The sequence below is a fragment of the Mytilus trossulus genome, unplaced genomic scaffold (assembly GCF_036588685.1).
Source record: "Mytilus trossulus isolate FHL-02 unplaced genomic scaffold, PNRI_Mtr1.1.1.hap1 h1tg000244l__unscaffolded, whole genome shotgun sequence".
Taxonomy (NCBI): Eukaryota; Metazoa; Mollusca; class Bivalvia; order Mytilida; family Mytilidae; genus Mytilus; species Mytilus trossulus.
The window spans coordinates 3,516,733-3,539,781 of record NW_026963317.1 but is presented as its reverse complement, the minus strand read 5'-3'; the positions used below and the strand labels follow the sequence as shown (position 1 = coordinate 3,539,781).

General features: G+C 32.4%; 3 protein-coding genes across 3 annotated transcripts in view; 1 reads left to right on the top strand and 2 right to left on the bottom strand.

Annotated features, from left to right (window-relative positions):
- The window catches only part of LOC134701523 (tRNA (32-2'-O)-methyltransferase regulator THADA-like), a 259,205-nt gene that overhangs the window by 167,912 nt on the left and 68,244 nt on the right, over positions 1–23,049 (top strand). The gene's annotated exons all lie outside the window — the stretch shown is intronic.
- On the bottom strand, positions 6,273–8,184 carry LOC134701531 (uncharacterized). The gene has a single exon (XM_063562680.1). The coding sequence runs from the start codon at positions 8,159–8,161 to the stop codon at positions 6,443–6,445; it is 1,719 nt and encodes a 572-aa protein (XP_063418750.1). The 5' UTR covers positions 8,162–8,184; the 3' UTR covers positions 6,273–6,442.
- Positions 17,605–19,447, bottom strand: LOC134701532 (uncharacterized). Its single transcript, XM_063562681.1, has one exon. The coding sequence runs from the start codon at positions 19,434–19,436 to the stop codon at positions 17,724–17,726; it is 1,713 nt and encodes a 570-aa protein (XP_063418751.1). The 5' UTR covers positions 19,437–19,447; the 3' UTR covers positions 17,605–17,723.

Sequence of the window (23,049 nt, the reverse complement as noted above, 5' to 3'; positions counted from 1 at the left end):
GGTATCGTGTATTGATATTAAAAACAAAAAATACGTCATGCTCCTTAAATGCAGTTGTCAATATGGAAGGTTATGAGACGGACGACATTTCTTAGCAAGCGTTGGATTTGGTAGATGAGACTAATTTAAGAGATAAAGGCAATAATATAACCCAAAGTACCTGTATCAGTTTAATAAAGGTAATCATAACTTTATTTTCTATCTTACAGTTTTATGGGGAAAAAGCCCCCCCCCCCCCCCCCCTCTTCTCGAGAATGAACTAACATTCATATTCGGACCTACAAAGGGATAAGTGTGTCTGCAATAGAAACCCGACTTCCATGCACGCTCAGCATACAAAGATACAGATATGACATTTCGTAACTCTCTCTTTTGCGGAAGAGGGGCTGATCCAGCTGGGGTTCCAAACTCAAAAGAAAGGGGGGGTTCAAATAAGTCAAATACATTGATCTTTTAAATCTGGTCCAACCTGCGGAACCCCTACCCCGGATCGGCCACTGGGTAACGGGGGTGGGGGAGGGGGTCGAGAGCTAGAATCACCCTTTTTAGCTCACCTGGCCCGAAGGGCCAAGTGAGCTTTTCTCATCACTTGGCGTCCGTCGTCCGTCGTCGTCGTCGTCCGTCGTCGTTAACTTTTACAAAAATCTTCTCCTCTGAAACTACTGGGCCAAATCAAACCAAACTTGGCCACAATCATCATTGGGGTATCTAGTTTAAAAAATGTGTGGCGTGACCCGGTCAACCAACCAAGATGGCTGCCACGGCTAAAAATAGAACATAGGGGTAAAATGCAGTTTTTGGCTTATAACTCAAAAACCAAAGCATTTAGAGCAAATCTGACATGGGGTAAAAATGTTTATCAGGTCAAGATCTATCTGCCCTGAAATTTTCAGATGAATCGGTCAATCGGTTGTTGGGTTGCTGCCCCCTGAATTGGTAATTTTGAAGAAATTTTGCTGTTTTTGGTTATTATCTTGAATATTATTATAGTTAGAGATAAACTGTAAACAGCAATAATGTTCAGCAAAGTAAGATCTACAAATAAGTCAACATGACCAAAATGGTCAGTTGACCTGTTTAGGAGTTATTGCCCTTTATAGTCAATTTTTAACCATTTTTCGTTAATTAAAGTAATCTTTTACAAAAATCTTCTCCTCTGAAACTACTTGGCCAAATTAATCCAAACTTGGCCACAATCGTCTTTGGGGTATCTAGTTTAAAAAATGTGTGGCGTGACCTGGTCAACCAACCAAGATGGCCGCCACGGCTAAAAATAGAACAAAGGGGTAAAATGCAGTTTTTGGCTTATAACTCAAAAACCAAAACATTTTGAGGAAATCTGACATGGGATAAAAATGTTTATCAGGTCAAGATCTATCTGCCCTAAAATTTTCAGATGAATCGGTCAATCGGTTGTTGGGTTGCTGCCCCCTGAATTGGTAATTTTGAAGAAATTTTGCTGTTTTTGGTTATTATCTTGAATATTATTATAGTTAGAGATAAACTGTAAAAAGCAATAATGTTCAGCAAAGTAAGATCTACAAATAAGTCAACATGACCTAAATGGTCAATTGACCCCTTAAGGAGTTATTGCCCTTTATAGTCAATTTTTAACAATTTTCATTAATTTGGTAAATTTATGTAAATTTTTACCAAATATAGTTCTCTGTTACTAATGGGCAAAGTTCATGATAGATATAATTGTAAGAAGCAAAATCGTTCAGTAAAGTAAGAACTTCAAACACATCACCATCACCAAAATACAATTTTGTCATGAATCCATTTGTGTCCTTTGTTTAATATGCACATAGACCAAGGTGAGCGACACAGGCTCTTTAGAGCCTCTAGTTATTATAATAGAAACATATGACTGGGATAAAAAAAAATATTACTTTCAGCAAAGGAGTAATTGAAGGATTTTTTTTATTTAAAATAAATGCTTAAATTTTTTTGCGCTATTGGAATTACCTTAAATGTTTTTATTTAATATCTTGAAACAATTTGTAGTGAACACTGTAAGTCATTTCTTGTGTTCATGCTATTTGAAGAATAATCAATTTCTATTGTTATGAATAACAATGGACTTTGTTTGCGGGATGTAGAAGCAGGGGTTTCCAGAAACCCCGCTTGTCACAGCCTGTGGTCAAAATCCATTGTTATTCGTAACAATAGATCTATTCAATTTACACGTGTTTCAAAAATAGAAACTATGAAGTATAACAATAGAGCTGGGGTGTAATGTATGTAAAACACAGGTAGACCTTTACACAATCTATTTGTACAACAAGTCTATCAATAGAATTCATTTAAAATCAATACATTATAAACTGCCTCTATATTTAAAGGTAAAATTAATTCATTGATCAATTTATGATTCCTTATGAACAAAGCTATAATTGATTTCAAAAATGGATTTGTGTTGGTGTGTTTAGTTTAATTCAAATTTCTTGTCATTATTTTTTTCGAATTTTATATTTACGAAGGCATTATTGGATTTTGTACTTCATGACAATTAAATGACTATATATATCTGATGTGTTTCCCCTCTTAATTTTTTGTTCGGGCCAAAACTCTTTTTTAAATCTTATGCTCTGTTTCAAAAATTTTCTGCATTTTCAGATCATCCCATTGTAATTCATACCATTGGCAAATAATGTTTTAGGTACATAGGAATCTGTCTGTCTGTCTGTCTGTTTGTTCAGTGTATCAGTTTTCCACACTTTTCTTCGTGCTTGAAGGAATTGGTTTGAAAACTGGTATATAGTTTTATCATGACAAGTTACAGATTTATAAGTTTGTTCCAGTCTGATGATTTTAGCAGAGTTATTGTCCTCAGACTAAGAAAATTCATCTAATCATTTTTTTTGTCATGCTTGTAGATATTGACTTGATATTTGTTATATAGTTTACGCCATGACCAGTTATACATAGAGTTAACATTTTGTTCCAATACAATGAATATCAAACAGGAAGGGGACTATGTTTTGACCTGAAATACTCACAGACTACTGAATATGTTATATATAATTATTCTGGCTTAGATTTGTCTCACAAATTGATTTACTGCCACAACTGACTTACATCTGTTTCTCAACTAACAAGAGAGATTTTGTTCACATTTAGATATCTTTAGATACCAGCCAAGTCCCCTAATCTGTGATCTAATCCATTATTTGACATTTTAACTGAGGTGTATATCATGGTAGGAGATCCATTTATTGCAGTTGATGCTTACCCTGTAGATGAACTCAATAGAATACTGTTCAGCATAATTTAACATTATTTTCATGATTCAGTGAAAAAATCTATATCTATTTGGATTTTTTTCTTGGCTTGATGAAGTGGTTGAATGCTGTTTTTATAATGTGCTAGTTTCTTACTGTCAGATGATTGTGAGACCTCGCTCTAGATGTGTTTTTTTTTTTTTGTTTTAACTGTCACCTTTTATAAAACTCAATAATAATTTTTAAAATTTATGTAATTTATGTATTAAAATGTGTGTGTGTTTATTCTCTTTTATTTATTATCTGGATCCTAATGTATTCCCATGGTTGAAACATCTAACAATAATGAATTAAGAAAGTACAAAGGAGTAGGTTCAGTAAAACCCCTTTTTCGGCCCAAAAAATATAGCAGTTTTTGAAAATTGTGAAAATGGAAATAATCTTTATAAAGCTATATTTGGAAAGTAAAATGCTTCTGCTACTATGAACTGTTGTTGACAATACAATGCACAAATATCGCGTTGTAGCATCATTAAGTCATACCAAATTACTGAAATCTTCAAAATTTTAACATTTTGGTTACTTTTTGGAAAGTTTCCGTCTAAAATGAAAGTGAAAGTGGCCGCATTCGTGTTCATTCATAATATTGAAATGTAAATTGTATTTAATGATTACACAAAGCATATATGTAGGACTTTAAAGTGCGATGGTCTGCACTAAAGTACGATGGTGTCTCACCCTAAAGTGAGTTGGTTGTTTGTTCCCTTAAGTACGATGGTTTATCACTCTAAAGTGATATGGACTAAATGTTAAAGGGCCTTAAGTATCAAAGAACATGGATTTAAAAAAAAATAGTCTTCTTGCAAAAGCTAGTACAAGGTTGTATGACATATTTGATAGGCTTTATAATTACCAGCAGGTTAAAGTGGTCATTGTTTTAAATTAAGAAGAACAACCACGTAATAATTGCTAAAATGGTAATTAAGGTGTGACAAAAACTATATATCCTGTCCCAATCGCACTTTTAGAGTCCTATATATATAAAGCTTCAGGATGAACTTGGATGTGGCCACTTTCATTTTTGACAAAAACCATCTGAAAAGTGACATTTTTTGGCATATTTGATAGATTTTTCATATTTAAGCTAGAATCAGAGCATTTTTAATTACTCAATCAGTTGAAATCTTTCACTGAAACTAATCAAATCAATGGAAATAGAGTCATTAATGTTTGTCTCTAATATTTTATTAACTGTGCATTTGTATTCAGATATCGCAGATCATATTTATTCCTTCATTGTGTAATCATACGTTTTTTGATTGAGTTAAGTCTGCCAATTGATATTTTATAGTAAGTTTTTCTATGTTGTGATGTTATGCTATTGTTTCAGAAAAAGGGAGAAGGTTTGGATCCATTAAAACGTTTAATCCCGCTGCAAATGTTTGCACCAGCTCTGTCCTAAGTCAGGAATCTGATGTACAGTAGTTGTTGTTTGTTTATGTAATACATACATGTTTCTCGTTTCTCGTTTTGTTTATATAAATTAGACCGTTGGTTTTCCTGTTTGAATGGTTTTACACTAGTAATTTTGGGGCCCTTTATAGCTTGTTGTTCGGTGTGAGCCAAGGCTCCGTGTTGAAGGCCATACTTTAACCTATAATGGTTTACTTTTTAAATTGTTATTTGGATGGAGAGTTGTCTCATTGTCACTCACACCACATCTTCCTATATCTACTTAAATGTTTAAAAGGTTTCCAAAACCTTTCTTTAGATGAACCTGAAATTTGAGACCAAAATCAGCCCTTACCAGACCTACTCCTTTGATGAAAATGCCTTCTTTACTTTTGACATTAAGTTGAAATCATCAACAGACTACTTTAACTATAATATGGGTAAATTATCTTTTGGTTCATTAAATGACACTTCATCATACATCACCAAAGTCACACATTGTAAAAGTGAACCATTATAGGTCAAAGATCACATCAAACAGCAAGCTATACCGTTACAGGTCAAGTACGGTCTTCAACACTGAGCCTTTGCTCATACCGAACAGTAAGCTATACCATTATAGGCCAAAGTACGGTCATCAACACTGAGCTTTTGCTCACAACAAATAGCAAGCCATACCATTATAGATCAAAGTTCTGTCTTCAACACTTAGCCTTGGCTCACACCAAACAGCAAGCTATACCATTCTATGTCAAAGTACAGTCTTCAACACTGAGCCTTGGCTTACACCGAACAGCAAGCTATACCATTATAGGTCAAAGTATAGTCTTCAACACTTGAGCCTTGGCTCACATCGAACAGCAAGCTATACCATTAAATGTCAACGTATGGTCTTCAACACTGAGCCTTGGCTCACACCGAACAGCAAGCTATACCATTAAATGTCAACGTATGGTCTTCAACACTGAGCATTGGCTCACACAAAACCAGTAAGATTTACCATTATAGATTGTCAAAGTACAGTCTTCATCACTGAGCCTTGGCTCATACTAAACAGCAAACTATAAGGGGCCCCATATATTAAAACCAACGGTCTAATCTATATAAGAAATGAGCAAAACTTATGAACCACATCAATAAACAAAAACAACTGAACATCAAATTCCTGACTTAGGACAGGTGCAAACGAAGGCATCAGGTTCCAACATTTCAATAGGTACCAACCTTCACACTTATCTGCAACAATAGCCTAACAATTAAAGTAACAGCTCAACAAAGAAAGACACACTATACAATATTAATTGAAATTGCTTAACTCAATCAAAAGACATGTTAACACAAGTGAACATACACTGAACAAATAAATTTGATCTCTGACACAATATGAATCCCACTATATTCATACATAGAAATGGATATTTAACGGTAGAATTTAATTCATCCTTTGAAATGTTTTATGTTATCCTTGAAGTTGATTAAAACCACTTTATCACAATACATTCAGTTATGTTAGATTACTTAATTTGAATAATGCAATTTTTTCTATCTTTTGAAATATATTTATTTACAAATAGACAATCAATATAAGTGTTCCCTTTGATATATAATCAATGTTACATTCTATCAATTATATTCAATTGTGATGACTTTCAGTAAGATTACATAGCTCTTTTATAATATGTGAAATACTAAAGAAATGATTCTTTTAACTTTAATATCTGGAGTCTTGAAGGACTTCTAATTGTGAACCTATTTCGATTGTTTCATTAGATATCTTTGGGAATGTCCACTTCATATATTTTAGCATTAGGATTGTTTGCACTTATTAATGTTGTAGCGCATCCAATGAGAAGTTTTCCTGGTTCAATGAAAGCCATTGAATATGGTCCCATTACTCCAGCCTCCATTGTATTGCAGTAGAATAGAAGATGACCACAATTATCCAGAATGTGTAGTGTGTTATTGAACGTGTCTGATACAATAATATTGTCATTTGGTGTAGCCTCTATCGTCTGTGGTTTAAAAGGATGATTCTTAGAGTTGATATCAGCATGCCCAGAATAGATATTAACAACTGTTCCTTTCTCCAGTGTAACTACTCGTCCTCTGAAGTCCCCTGTAGTCCTGTCTATAATGAAAATGTTCCCATTCTTTGTAGTGGTTATATGCATTGGATTTGTTAATAAAGGTTCATTGTTTTTGTCAAATTCATACTTTACTTGATGGTTTCCATACATGTCCATCACCATTACAACACCTTCACCAGAGACTGAGTAGTCTATTGGTAACTTCTTTACAGCTCCTACTATCAGTTGGTTTTCTCTATTGATATGGATTGACTTTACTATGTATGATTGAAAATTATATTTCGAAATTGTAAGTTTTTTTGTGTTTTCATTTAGAATCTTTAGATTTGAAGTGAGATCAGAAACAAGAAGATCACCATTTCTAGTCAGTGCTGTACAATAAGCATAATCCTTTACTTCTAGTAGAACTTTCAAAGAACTGTCCGGTTCTAATGTTACTTTCTGTATAGTTTTTGGATAAACAGAGGAATGTATCCAGAAAGTATTCTCAGAGCTTTGTAATATTTGATTAACTATAGGTAATTCTGTAATGTACTCTCTGATGGCTTCTATTCTTATCATTTTGTCTTTATGATTTTCTTCTTGAATTGATCCAAAATAAGACTGAACAATCTGTCCTGGTTCAAATCTTTGCAGTTGACTTTGATTCAGATTAATTTTTGGCATCTTCTTTACATCTTCAAGGGATTTTGTATCTTCAAAGAACTTTTTCACATCCTTAAAACATCTTGTATCTTCTATAAGTTGTATCTTGTTATTGAGATACTGTTCAATTTTTTTAACCTTGGTACTTTCAGTTTCAATGGCTTCCTCTTTTCGTCTCCATTGTTTATTAATTTCACTTCTCAGCTCTTCAGCATACTTGTCCCCTGCTTCTTTCCAAATTTGTTTCTCTTGAAGGATATCTTTCTGGGTCTGATCAAAGCTCAACTTGTTTGTTTCTTTTAGTGCATTTAATTTTTTTTCATCCTTTTTCAAGTCATCATGTTGTTGTTTAAGCTTTTCTTTCCTTTTTTTCAGTAACTCCATCCTCATTCTAAAAACATTTTCAATCTCTACTAATTCATGTGTTTTATGGGTTTTAGTCACTCCAGTAGGACACACTAAGTGATCACATGATTTACAGAACAAACAGCAGACTTGTCCAGAATGGTCTTTACACTGAATGTCACTAAAGTCTAACTTTGGTCCGGAATCATCTCCATGAAGTCCTACTTCCTTGATTGTGATTATTTTGTGTTCTTTTGCCTTTTTAAATTTGGAGTGGACTTTGTTTTTACATTTATCACACATTAAGAGATTACAGTCTGTACATTTCCACTTGATTTTTGTCTCAATTTCGCATAATTCACAAGGTAGAGGAATTTGTGCCTTCTGAATTGACTTTGATAACGCCATTTTTAGTTAATTGTAAGATACAGGTAGAACTTTAATCTGTTGTCAATTAATTTATATACTAAGAATGTACAGAGAAAATATTTAAAAATCACCAGAGTATAAAATCAAAGTGCATTTATACTAAAGTGTGATCTAAATGGTACTCTTTTTATACACCTTTAAATTTAAATGGCAAAATGAATATATCTATCAATTTACACCACTAGTTTTAAGTGGGGTTCGCGTTTCTTATTCTTTAGTTTTTATGTTGTGTCATGTGTACTATTGATTGTCTGTTTTTCTTCTTTTATTTTTAGCCATGGCATTGTCAATTTATTTTCGATTTATGAGTTTGACTGTTCCTCTGGTATCTTTCGTCCCTCTTTTACCATTTACTTTTAGAAAAATGTAGAAAGGTTAATTGGAATTCATGCAATTAAATTATGATCTTTATATATACCTTTGATAACTATTTCTAATTGAAAACCTATTTCTATGTTTCATTAGATATCTTTTGGAATGTCCTCTTCATATCTTTTGGAATGTCCTCTTCATATCCACCTCAATGCTCTTCAACTTTGTATTTGTTTGGTTTATAACTATTTCGATATGAGCGTCACTGATGAGTCTTGTGTAGACGAAACGCGCGTCTGGCGTACTAAATTATAATCCTGGTACCTTTGATAACTATTAGCATTATGATTATTTGCACTGAGTTTTGATATAGAAGATCCAATGAGAAGTTTTCCTGGTTAAATGAAAGCCATTGAATAAGGTCATATTACTCCAGCCTCCAGTGTTACAGAAGAATAGAAGTTGAACACTATTATTCAAGATGTGCAGGTTATTATTGAGCATGTCTGATACAATAACATTGTCATTTTGTGTAGCCATTTACCTATGTGATTTAAATTGATGATTCGGAGAATTGATATCAAAATGCCCAAAATAAATATTTAGAATTGTTCCTTTCTCCAGAATAACTACTCTGAAGTCCTTTTTAGTGATTTCTAAAATAAAAAATTTCCTTTGTTTGTAGTGGTTATATCAGCTGGATATGTAAACAGAGGTTTATTGTTTTGGTCATATTCATAACTGGCTTCATATTTTCCATCCATATCTATCATCATAACAAGACCTCCACCAGGGACACTATATTGGTAACCTCTTCACAGCTCCTACTATCAGTTGGGTTTCTCTATTGATATGGATTGATTGTTCATTGAATGGATTAAAATTATATTTAGAAGTTAGTTTAGTTTAAACATATTTATTTTTAGTGGATTGGGAAGCAAGTTTGGCAAGTTATATTATATTAATCCCTTTGCTGCAATTTAGAATTTGTTAGTTAGTTTCCATTATCGTTCATAATCTCCATGTTTAAAGTTTGATTAGAAATAAGATTACCATTTCTAGTCAGTGCTGTCATGTTTTTCTTAAACTATAAGCAATACGTCAACTATATTTGTTGTATGGAAGCATTGTTAGCTGTGTATGTCTGCCTGGCATGGTTCATCTGACCTTGACCTCATTTTCATGGTTCATTGGTCTTTGTTTAGTTATCTTGGTTAATGTTTTAAGTTTATGTGACAGTTTTGAATAAAGCTTTATACTTAGGACTATCAACATAATATCATTGATTAGTAAAAAGGCGAGACAGTTCAGCGTGATTAACATTTGATAATTTTATATTTGTAAAAGGCAATATGATTATGTTTTGTACATCATTGAAAACCAATTAAGTTTGCACATAATTTGTTTCCTCATTTAATTATAAATCTGGTCCAGTTAACCAGTGATTTTTATTTCTTAATTCATTTTAATTTTTCATATGTTTTCAAAGACTGTCAAGGTTTATGAAAATTCTGATACTTTCCAAATGATTTTTCAACCTGTTGCAAACATAATTTTTAAATGTGTTGGAGTCCATCCACCAATCTGTTTGTCTCAGTCTGTATGTGCATGACCCTTGACAGCACCACTTTAAACTGGATCTTTTTTCTCCATTTTATTGCGTAAATTTTGTTTCTGAACCTCAAACTTGTACATGTATATACACAATGTATAAGTAAAATAAGTTTTCGAATTTTTTTTTGTGTTGTTTGTCTCTTGGTCTGCTTGATTTACATCCCACTTTTTCATTCATTTTATTATAAATCAATTATATGCCCTTGTATCTTGTAATTACAAACTAATGTAAGTAAATTGACCACAACTTATGAAATAAGTCAATGTGGTTATAAAACTGCTTATGAAACAACTATCCACCGTTGCTTTTTATCATAAGTTCTTTATTTGTAAATTTAGGGATAGTAACACAAGTACTGGGTCAATGATATTTTGTACACGTCTTCAGTTCTATGAGTACATTGTTTCTGCAAATCTGAATTTTAGAGAGATTGTTCGGGCGGCCACTCTTTCATGGTCTTAGTTTACATATTAGAGCATTTTAATTGGAACAACTAGTGATAGGCTAATGATATAGAAGTATACAGTTTTAATAGCATTGTCACATCTTTTTCGTGAGGATTGTTTGACCCTGCCCTTAACTTCATTGCCTATTGACTGTGAAACATTTTCTTAGTTAACATATTAGAGTGTATTAATTGGAACAACTAGTGATAGGTTAATGGTATAGAAGTATACAGTTTTATTAGCATTGTCACATCTTTTTCATGGGGATTGTTTGACCCTGCCCTTTACGTCATTGTCTATTGATTATGAAACATTTTCTTAGTTAACATATTAGAGTGTGTTGATTGGTCAGTTTAAGGGGAACAACTAGTGATAGTAGTATATACATTGTCATGTTTTTTCACAAGGATTTTGTTACCCTACCCTTTATGTCATGGTCAACTGACTTTTCCAAAGCCCTCAGCTCAGTTGTCACTAAAAATTGACAGTCCTTTTAACTTGCATGGTTCATGAATATCTAGTAAGTCACCATAACTTTATTTACTTTTTCTTATGTAATACGCAGATAAATTAGAAATCAAGGGGAACTCCATATAACCTAACAACCAAATGTTCAGCTATATAAGACGAAGGAATTAATGAAAAACAACTCGCATAATCCAGACTAAGAACATGCATTTTTTGAGAAAATGGTGTTTTGAACCTTGTTAAAATCTAGCTCAACCTCTTACTTCTAAGATATTGATAATAGTTCCATCATATTGAAAAATTTGTTAGAGCAATTCAAACCAACTTAATTGGTTTATGTAACAATTATTGGGATCCCTCAGCCAGAATTGAGTTAACATATATCATAGACTTATACACCACCATAGACTTATACACCACAATTTGTTGTCACTAAAAATTGACAGTCCTTTTAACGTGTTGCATGGTTCATGAATAACTAGTAAATCACCATAACTTTATTTACTTTTTCTTATTTAATACTCAGATAAATTAGAAATCAAGGGGAACTCCATATAACCTAACAACCAAATGTTCAGCTATATAAGACGAAGGAATTAATGAAAAACAACTCTCATATTCCTGACTTAGAACAGGCATTTTCTGAGAAAATGGTGTTTTGAACCTTGTTAAAAGCTAGCTCAACCTCTTACTTCTAAGATATTGATAATAGTTCCATCATATTGAAAAATTGGTTTATGTAACAATTATTAGGATCCCTCAGCCAGAATTGAGTTAACATATATCATAGACTTATACACCACAATTTGTTGTCTGTTTTTATTGAAAACTTCTATTTCATTGCATGATAGCCATAAAACCATCATAAAATTTACAAACAATCGAAATGCAAAAAAAAACACCTTTGAGTGGGTCATATCACTGGTAAAACCACTACCAGTATTCATATTGATTTGACTGTTCCTGTTCTTTCTCTATGGTTGGAAATAAAACAGGTGATGGTAAAATGATAACAATTAATACAAGAATAATCATGTGACACCTCAGGTTTGAACAATCACATGATCAGTGGCAAGAATAATCACATGACTAGTGAAGTTAAATCAGTCACATGACTAATGGTAAAAGAACCATCACATGCCAGGTGCTTCTAGAATTGCATTAGATATTTACTCATGATTCTATTAACATTTCAATCATTTTGTTGTATATTGCTATGTATGCTATATAAGAATCAAATCTTTAAATGAATTAATTTACTAATACATTAAAGACCATAACAATTATTATTGCTGCTCTGTATATGAAGTTTTATTATTTATTAAAAGGTAACCAAAAAGCATTCAGTTAGTTCTGGTACAACTAATATGTGATCATTAATCAATCATGTTCAAAATCATATTTAGTAATGTTAGATATATTTGGATATTTCCACTTCATATATCTTTGCATTGTTTGCACTTATTAATGGTGAAGCGCATCCAATGAGAAGTTTTCCTGGTTCAATGAAAACCATTGAAACTGGTCCCATTACTCCAGCCTCCATTGTGTTGTAGTAGAATAGAAGATGACCACAATTATCCAGAATGTGTAGGGTGTTATTGTACATGTCTGATACAATAATATTATCCTTTTGTGTAGCCACTAAATGCCCTGGTTTGAAAGGATGGTTCTTAGAATTGATATCAGCATGCCCAGAATAGATATTAACAACTGTTCCTTTCTCCAGTATAACCACTCTTCCTCTGCAGTCCTCTGTAGTCCTGTCTATGATGAAAATGTTCCCATTGTTTGTAGTGGTTATATGTATTGGATCTGTAAACAAATATTCATTGTTTTTGTCAAATTCATACTTGGCTTGATGATTCCCCTCCATATCCATCACCATAACAACACCTCCACCATAGACTGTGTTCTTTACAGCTCCTACAATCAGTTGGTTTTCTCTATTGACATGGATTGACTTTACTATGCATGATTGAAAATTATATTTCGAAATTTTTAGTTTTTTTGTGTTTTCATTCAGAATCTTTAAATTTGAAGTTAGATCAGAAACAAGAAGATCATCATTTCTAGTCAGTGATATACAAGAAGCATAATTCTTTACTTCTAGTAGAACTTTCAAAGAACTGTCAGGTTGTAATGTTACTTTCTGTATGGTTTCTGGATTATTAGAGGAAAGTATCCAGAAACTTTTCCCAGAGCTTTGTAATATTTGAGAAACTATAAGTAATTCTGTAATGTACTCTTTAATGGCTTTTATTCTAATTAGTTTATCTTCATGAACTTTATCTTGAATTGATCCGAAATAAGACTTAACAATCTGTCCTGATTCAAATCTTTGCAGTTGACTTTGATTCAGATTAATGTTTGGTATCTCCTTTACATCTTCAAGGGATTTGGTATCTTCAAAGAACTTTTTCAAATCCTTAATACTTGTCATATCTTCTATTACTTGTATTTTGATAGTCAGATACTGTTCAAATTTTTTAACCTTGCTACTTTCAGCTTCAATAGCATCCCCTTTCAGTCTCCATAGTTTATTAATTTCACTTCCCAGCTCTTCGCCAAACTGCTCCCCTGCTTCTTTCCAAATCCGTTTCTGTTGAAGGATATCTTTTTGGGTCTGATCAAAGCTCAACTTGTTTGTTTCTTTTATGGCATTTAATTTTTGTGCATCCTTTATCAAGTCATCATGTTGTTGTTTAATCTTTTCTTTCCTTTTTTTCAGTAACTCCATCCTCATTCTAAAAACATTTTCAATCTCTACTAATTCATGTGTTTTATGGGTTTTAGTCACTCCAGTAGGACACACTAAGTGATCACATGATTTACAGAACAAACAGCAGACTTGTCCAGAATGGTCTTTACACTGAATGTCACTAAAGTCTAACTTTGGTCCTGAATCATCTCCCTGAAGTCCAACTTCCTTGATCGTGATTATTTTGTGTTCTTTTGCCTTTTTAAATTTGGAATGAACTTTGTTTTTACATTTATCACACATTAAGAGATTACAGTCTGTACATTTCCACTTGATTTTTGTCTCAATTTCGCATAATTCACAAAGTAAAGGAATTTGTGCTTTCTGAATTGACTTGGATAACGCCATTTTTATTTATTTGTAAGATACAGGTAGAACTTTAACTTGTTGTGTGTCAATTTATTTATATACTATGAATATGTACAGAAAAAATATTTTAAAATCACCAGAGTATAAAATCATAGTGCATTTATATTAAAGAATGATCTAAATGGTAGTCTGTTTATACACCTTCAAATTTAAATGGCAAAATGAATATATCTTTCAATTTACACCCCTAGTTTTTGTTGGCATTGTGTTGCTTATTCTTTAGTTTTTTATGTTGTGTCATGTGTACTATTGTGTGTCGATTTGTTTTTTTTCATTTTTAGCCATGGCGCTGTCAATTTATTTTCAGTTTATGAGTTTGACTGTTCCTCTGGTATATTTCGTCCCTCTTTTACCATTTACTTTTAGAAAAATATAAAAAGGTGAATTGGAATTTATGAATTTCAATTATGATCCTGGTACCTTTGATAACTATTTCTAATTGAAGACCTATTTCAGTGTTTCATTAGATATCTTTTGGAATGTCCTCTTCATATATTTTAGCATTATGATTATTTGTACTGAGTTTTGATATAGAAGATCCAATGAGAAGTTTTCCTGGTTTAATGAAAGCCATTGAATAAGGTCATATTACTCCAGCCTCCAGTGTTACAGAAGAATAGAAGTTGAACACTATTATTCAAGATGTGCAGGGTATTATTGAGCATGTCTGATACAATAACATTGTCATTTTGTGTAGCCATTTACCTATGTGATTTAAATTGATGATTCTGAGAATTGATATCAAAATGCCCAAAATAAATATTTAGAATTGTTCCTTTCTCCAGAATAACTACTCTTCCTCTGAAGTCCTTTTTAGTGATTTCTAAAATAAAAAAAATCCATTGTTTGTAGTGGTTATATCAGCTGGATATGTAAACAGAGGTTTATTGTTTTGGTCATATTCATAACTGGCTTCATATTTTCCATCCATATCTATCATCATAACAAGACCTCCACCAGGGACACTATATTGGTAACTTCTTCACAGCTCCTACTATCAGTTGGGTTTCTCTATTGATATGGATTGATTGTTCATTGAATGGATTAAAATTATATTTAGAAGTTAGTTTAGTTTAAACATATTTATTTTTAGTGGATTGGGAAGCAAGTTTGGCAAGTTATATTATATTAATCCCTTTGCTGCAATTTAGAATTTGTTAGTTTGTTTCCATTATCGTTCATAATCTATATGTTTAAAGTTTGATTAGAAATAAGATTACCATTTCTAGTCAGTGCTGTCATGTTTTTCTGAAACTATAAGCAATATGTCAACTATTATTGTTGTATGGAAGCATTATTAGCTGTGAATGTCTGCCTGGCATGGTTCATCTGACCTTGACCTCATTTTCATGGTTCATTGGTCTTTGTTTAGTTATCTTGGTTAATGTTTTAAGTTTATGTCACAGTTTTGAATAAAGCTTTATACTTAGGACTATCAACATAATATCATTGATTAGTAAAGAAGGCGAGACAGTTCAGCGTGATTAACATTTGATAATTTTATATTTGTAAAGGTAATATAATTATGTTTTGTACATCATTGAAAACCAATTAAGTTTGCACATAATTTGTTTCCTCATTTAATTATAAATCTGGTCCAGTTAACCAGTGATTTTTATTTCTTAATTCATTTTAATTTTTTATATGTTTTCAAAGACTGTCAAGATTTAAGAAATTTCTGATACTTTCCAAATGATTTTTCAACCTGTTGCAAATATAATTTTTAAGATATGTTACAGTCTGTCCACCAATCTGTTTGTCTCAGTCTGTATGTGCATGAGCCTTGTCGGCACCACTTTAAACGGGATCTTTTTTCTCCATTTTATTGTGTAGATTTTGTTTCTCAACCTCAAACTTACAATGTATAAGTAAAACAAGTTTTCGAAAGAAAAAAAATGCATTTTTTGTTTTTTTGTGTTTGTTGTCTCTTGGTCTGCTTGATTTACATCCCACTTATTCATTCATTTTATTATTTGGAGTTCATCCAATTCTCACTTCTTTTTTTTTTGGCTTTTTAGCATAATTTCTTTATTTGTAAATTTAAGGGTAGTAAAAGGGGAACCATAAGTACTGGGTCAATGATATTTTGTACATGTCTTCAGTTATTTCAGAGTACATTGTTTCTGAAAATCTGAATTTTAGAGAGATTGTTCAGGCGGACACTCTTTCATGGTCTATGAAACATTTTCTTAGTTAACATATTAGAGTGTGTTAATTGGAACAACTAGTGATAGGCTAATGATATAGAAGAATACAGTTGTATAAGCATTGTCAGATCTTTTTCCTGGGGATTGTTTGACCCTGCCCAGTTTCTGCATACCCTTCTAGAGCACCTGAGATCACCCCTAGTTTTTAATGGGGTTCGTGTTGCTTATACTTTAGTTTTCTATGTTGTGTGTACTATTGTTTATCTGTTTGTCTTTTTCATTTTTAGCCTTGGCGTCAGTTTATTTCCGATTTTTGAGTTTATCCGTTTGGTATCTTTCGTCCCTCTTGTATGTCATTGTCTACTGACTTGTCTAAAGCTGTCAGCTCAGTTGTCACTAAAAATGTCAGTCCTTTTACCTTGCATGGTTCAAGGATAACTATTTAGTTCCCATTGTTTAATTTACTTCTTCTTTGGTAAAGCTCAGTTAAATTTTTAAAAAACAGGGGAACTCCATATAACTTGACAACCAAATGTTCAGCAATATAAGACAAAGGAATAAATGAAAAACAACTCTCATATTCCAGACTAAGAACAGGCATTTTCTGAGAAAATGGTGTTTTGAACCTTGTTAAAATCTAGCTCAACCTCTCACTTCTAAGATATTGATACTAGTTCCATCATATTGAAAAATTTGTTAGAGCAACTCAAACCAACATAATTGGTTTATGTAACAATTATTGTGATCCCTCAGCCAGAGTTGTGTTCACATATATCATAGACTTATACACCACAATTTGTTTTTATTGGTAACTTCTATTTCATTGCATGATAGCCATGAAACCATCATAAAATTTACAAACAATCGAAATGCAAAAAAAAAACCTTTGGGTGGGTCCATATCACTGATAAAACCACTACCAGTATTCATATGGATTTGACTGTTCCTGTTCTTTCTCTATGGTTGGAAATAAAACAGGTGATGTAAGAAAAGTCACATGACAGGTGATGGTAAAATAATAACAATTAATACAAGAATAATCATGTGACAACTCAGGTTGGAACAATCACAACACCAGTGGCAAGAATACTCCCATGACCAATGAAGTTAAAACAGTGACATGACTAATGGTGAAAGAACCATCACATGCCAGGTGCTTCTAGAATTGCATTAGATATTTACTTATGATTCTATTAACCTTTAGTTCATTTTGTTGCATATTGTTATGTATGCTATCTAAGAATCAAATCTTTAAATGAATTGATTTTTACTAATACAATAAAGACCATAACAATTAGTATGGTTGCTCTGTGTATCAAGATTTATTCATTTATTAAAAGGTAACCAAGAAGATTTCAGTTAGTTGTGGTACAACTAATATGTGATCACTGATCAGTCATGTTCAAAATCATATAAAATAATGTTAGATATCTTTGGATATTTCCACTTCATATATCTTTGCATTGTTTTCACTTATTAATGGTGTAGTGCAGCCAATGAGAAGTTTTCCTGGTTCAGTGAATGTCATTGAACATGGTCCCATTACTCCAGCCTCCATCGTATTGCAGAAGAATAGAAGTTGACCACAATTATCCAAAATGTGGAGTGTGTTATTGTACATGTCTGATACGATAACATTATCATTTTCTGTAGCCACTATTCTTTGTGGTTTGAATGGATGATTCTTAGAATTGATATCAGCATGCCCAGAATAGATATTAACAATTGTTCCTTTCTCCATTATAACCACTCTTCCTCTGCTGTCCTTTGTAATCCTGTCTATAATGAAAATGTTCCCATTGTTTGTAGTGGTTATATGTATTGGATCTGTAAACAAATGTTCATTCCTTTTGTCAAATTCATACTTTGCTTGATGTTTTCCATCCATATCCATCACCATGACAACACCTCCACCAGGTACTGAGTAGTCTACTGGAAACTTCTTTACAGCTCCTATTATCAATAGGTTTTCTCTATTAATATGAATTGGATTAACTATGTATGATTGAAAATTATATTTCGAAATTTTTAGTTTTTTTGTGTTTTCATTCAGAATCGTTAAATTTGAAGTTTGATTAGAAACAAGAAGATCACCATTTCTAGTCAGTGCTGTACAATAAGCATAATCCTTTACTTCCAGTAGAACTTTCAAAGAACTGTCAGGTTGTAATGTTACTTTCTGTATAAGTCTTGGATCATGACAGGAATGTATCCAGAAACTTTTCCCAGAGCTTTGTAATATTTGAGAAACTATAGGTAATTCTGTAATGTACTCTTTAATGGCTTTTATTCTAATTAGTTTATCTTCATGAACTTTATCTTGAATTGATCCGAAATAAGACTTAACAATCTGTCCTGATTCAAATCTTTGCAGTTGACTTTGATTCAGATTAATGTTTGGTATCTCCTTTACATCTTCAAGGGATTTGGTATCTTCAAAGAACTTTTTCAAATCCTTAATACTTGTCGTATCTTCTATTACTTGTATTTTGATAGTCAGATACTGTTCAAATTCTGTAACCTTGCTACTTTCAGCTTCAATAGCATCCTCTTTCAGTCTCCATCGTTTATTAATTTCACCTCCCAGCTCTTCAGCAAACTGCTCCCCTGCTTTTTTCCAAATCTGTTTCTGTTGAAGGATATCGTTTTGGGTCTGATCAAAGCTCAACATGTTTGTTTCTTTTATGGCATTTAATTTTTGTGCATCCTTTATCAAGTAATCATGTTGTTGTTTAAGCTTTTCTTTCCTTTTTTTCAGTAACTCCATCCTCATTCTAAAAACATTTTCAATCTCTACTAATTCATGTGTTTTATGGGTTTTAGTCACTCCAGTAGGACACACTAAGTGATCACATGATTTACAGAACAAACAGCAGACTTGTCCAGAATGGTCTTTACACTGAATGTCACTAAAGTCTAACTTTGGTCCGGAATCATCTCCATGAAGTCCTACTTCCTTGATTGTGATTATTTTGTGTTCTTTTGCCTTTTTAAATTTGGAATGAACTTTGTTTTTACATTTATCACACATTAAGAGATTACAGTCTGTACATTTCCACTTGATTTTTGTCTCAATTTCACATAATTCACAAGGTAGAGGAATTTGTGCTTTTTGAATTGACTTGGATAACGCCATTTTTAATTATTTGTAAGATATACAGGTAGAACTTTAATATGATATGTGTCAAATAGTTTATATACTATGAATTTGTACAGGGAAGTTACATGATAGAAGTTTTAAAAATCATTTGTGTATTTAAATGTTTGTGCTTGTATACTAAAGAATGATTACCTTTTATACACCTTTAAAATTTAATGGCAAATGATTATATCTTATCAATTTACAGTTTACTTTATAACAAGAGACATTAAATTGGAAATATAGAAAATTAGTTTTGTGTGTTTTTTTCCATTGGATTTCTTGTCATAATTATATGATATATATGTAATTTTAAGAGTAGACATCTGACATTCTTAGTATACAGTTAGCTGATTTTTCAAAGTTTTTGTCTGTCATATGTTCATTGACCTGAGCCTCTTTTTTATGGCTCAGCACCTGAAATGTTTAGTTTTGAAATATGAATTTCTCACTTAGTAGGAGTAGTAGGATTACCATATGTTTAATTATACCCCACACAATTTATTGCATAGGGTGTAATGTATTTAACCCATCTGTCTGTCTTTCCGTCCGTCAGTCCTATTCTTGTCATGAAACTTTGTAGACAATAAGGACATACTATGTAGATGTGCATATCGACAGGAAATTATGATTCAATTTATTTTCTATGAGTTATGCCCCTTTGAAATTAGAATTTTGGCCTCAATATATGAATTTTTTAATCGCAATTGCTCTGAAACCAATCAACAGAATTTCATGAAACTTTGTAGTTAATGAGGACTTAATATGTTTATCGCCATATCCGAGGGGAAGGACAGGGGGTACCCTTCTCCCTTCTCCCACCCCTCTTCTCCTTTCTCCTCAGCGTGCTCACAAAGGTTCTTAAATTTATATTGATTTCTTGCAAAGTCTGCATGTTCATTAGAAAATTATTAATTTACCTGACCATGAACTCTGTTCTAAAATCAGTGATCAATTTTAAATAATGTGATGAGGTCTATTTCTCAGACAGTATTAGCAGTATATGTGGTGTATGGAATCTATAATACTAATGGAAGACTAAAAGCAACATTCCAGCAGCACCTGCATACGGGGTATATATCTCTCAATTGATACGATATTCCCGTGCTTGCATTTCCTATCATGATTTTCTTGATAGAGGGTTACTGCTCACAAGGAAGCTATTAAATCAAGAGTTCCAAATGGTGAAGTTGAAATCATCCCTTCGTAATTTTACGGACGCCATCACGAGTTGGTTGACCGTTATGGAATAACCATTTCACAAGTGATATCGGATATGTTCCTTACGTCGTAACTACAATCACCTTCCCTTTCATGAATTTGACCTACCGAATTAGACTATTTACCGGATTTGTAATCACATAAGCAACACCACGGGTGCCGCATGTGGAGCAGGATCTGCTTACCCTTCCGGAGCACCTGAGATCACCCCTAGTTTTTGGTGGGGTTCGTGTTGTTTATTCTTTAGTTTTCTATGTTGTGTCATGTGTACTATTGTTTTTCTGTTTGTCTTTTTCATTTGTAGCCATGGCGTTGTCAGTTTGTTTTAGATTTATGAGTTTGACTGTCCCTTTGGTATCTTTCGTCCCTCTTTTCTTGAATTGAGCCTTAACTCCTCCAAAACAATACAAAGTCAGCAATATGTGCCATAATTGGCCCAGATTATAAAGTTCAATGTTACAAGATAAAAAAATGTTTTTATATGACTTAAAGACATGTGTGAAAAATAAATAATACTATATTTCTGTAAAAATTTTATTCCAAAGCGTTGATTTTTACATTCCAATTAGGTCAAAATAAGGGATTTTGGCGAATTTTGACAAAATCAACTGGTTATTAGCCATATTTAGGACCACGAAATAGAGCGCAGACATCAACAAACTAAATATTGAAGTGAGACTTGTAAATTGTCATTAAAAACATTATTTCCAAAGATCTTCTTTGTCGAAGTATGCACTCTATGTTTCCTGTCCAAAAATCAATATAAAATTTACCCATTTTCATTGATTTTACGTAGAAAATTTAAATGAGTTCTATTTATGAAGTCATGAATAAAACGCAGGAAGGTAAATATTCATAAAAAAGATTATTTCCAATCTAGACACTGGTTTAGCTATGATTCATTGTGATATTGGTCAATAAATTCTAATATGAAATTTAAGCCAAAAAAGGGAGCCATTTAAATGCCATATTGAACCTACTCCTTTGTCTTTAAGTTGGTAACTTATACCTTAACTTAAATTAATTAAGCTCGTTTAATTTTCGTAAAATATTTCAAAAAATTTGAAATAAATATTTTATCAGAAAAATTACACTGGTTATATAGCAGTTTGACAAACACTTATTTTGATCATTGAGAAACTTAATATTCCCTTAAGAACACAATGTCATTAAAAAGTTCTGCTGATTTCACAGAGTTATCTCCCTCAAGTGTTTGGTACCACCTTAAACCATTTTTGTCCACTAAAAATGCAAATTTGGGAGAAAATATTCAAATTCGGAGACTGTTATCCATCGGTGTCTAAAACGCTTTCGCACATGTTCAGTCAATGTACTCCCAAAGATATTCAAGTGAAAATAAGAAAAGGATAGAAAATATCACAGTTAGGTCTACAAAGATCCTGTTTTGTATTGTAAGTTCATCAATTTGCTAAATTAAATGCTTCCACCTAATGTTATGAAACTTATACACAATGCTTATTACAACAAAACACTGATTAAGTTTGAATTTTAGTGGTGTCGCTTTTACCATTCTAGAGTTATGCCCTGTACAAATGGAAAAATTGCTGAATTTCATTTCTGTTCTCTAACTTTAGTCTGCCTCAAATAAATGTTCTGAAACTTATACGCAATATGCAATGCTTACACAGACCAAGATTGAATTTTGGTTGCCTGACTTGTTCTGTTTTAGAGTTTTGCCCCTTACCAAATGAAAATATTGCTAAATTTTTCGCTTCCATTTTCTTACTTCCAAATGTTTGAAACTTACACAATGCTAATTATTACCACAAAAGACAGATCAAGTTTGAATTTTGGCACCATCACTTTTACTGTTTGAGAGTTATGCCCCTCGACAAACTCTAATGTTTTTTTCTTTTGTTCATTGCCACAAAACACAGATCAAGATTGAATTCTGGTGGCGTCAATTTTACCTTTTCTGGAGTTAGGCCCCTCTACAAATGGAAATATTGCTGGATATTACGTTTCATTATAACATATTATTACCACTGTTATTTCAACTGATCGGGCGGAGCTAACGTTTTAATATGCATGTGGACAGTCTATTTAAAGATGTGTGTGATAAGGATGATTGCCTTTATAATTAATACCGATTTCTAATCACCAATCAGTGTCATCAAAGGAATTTACAAAATAATGACTAGACTCTTCATTGATGAGTTTATCCTAAAACACCTATCTATAGATGGACTGGTTTATTATGAGCAAACTGGTTAAACTCCGCCCAGTCAAGTGAAATAAATCGAGTAATAACAAAGGCCATGCATACCAATTTTTATTGTGTTTCGAAACTGTTTTTAACATACAAGTTTACAGTAAACAAATCTTCTTCATAATTATGAATTATACAATGTACATCTTCTTTATTTAT

Bases quoted from the DNA above. Each gene is read 5' to 3' on its own strand.
- LOC134701531 (XM_063562680.1), bottom strand. From the start codon at position 8,161: ATGGCGTTATCAAAGTCAATTCAGAAGGCACAAATTCCTCTACCTTGT.
- LOC134701532 (XM_063562681.1), bottom strand. From the start codon at position 19,436: ATGGCGTTATCCAAGTCAATTCAAAAAGCACAAATTCCTCTACCTTGT.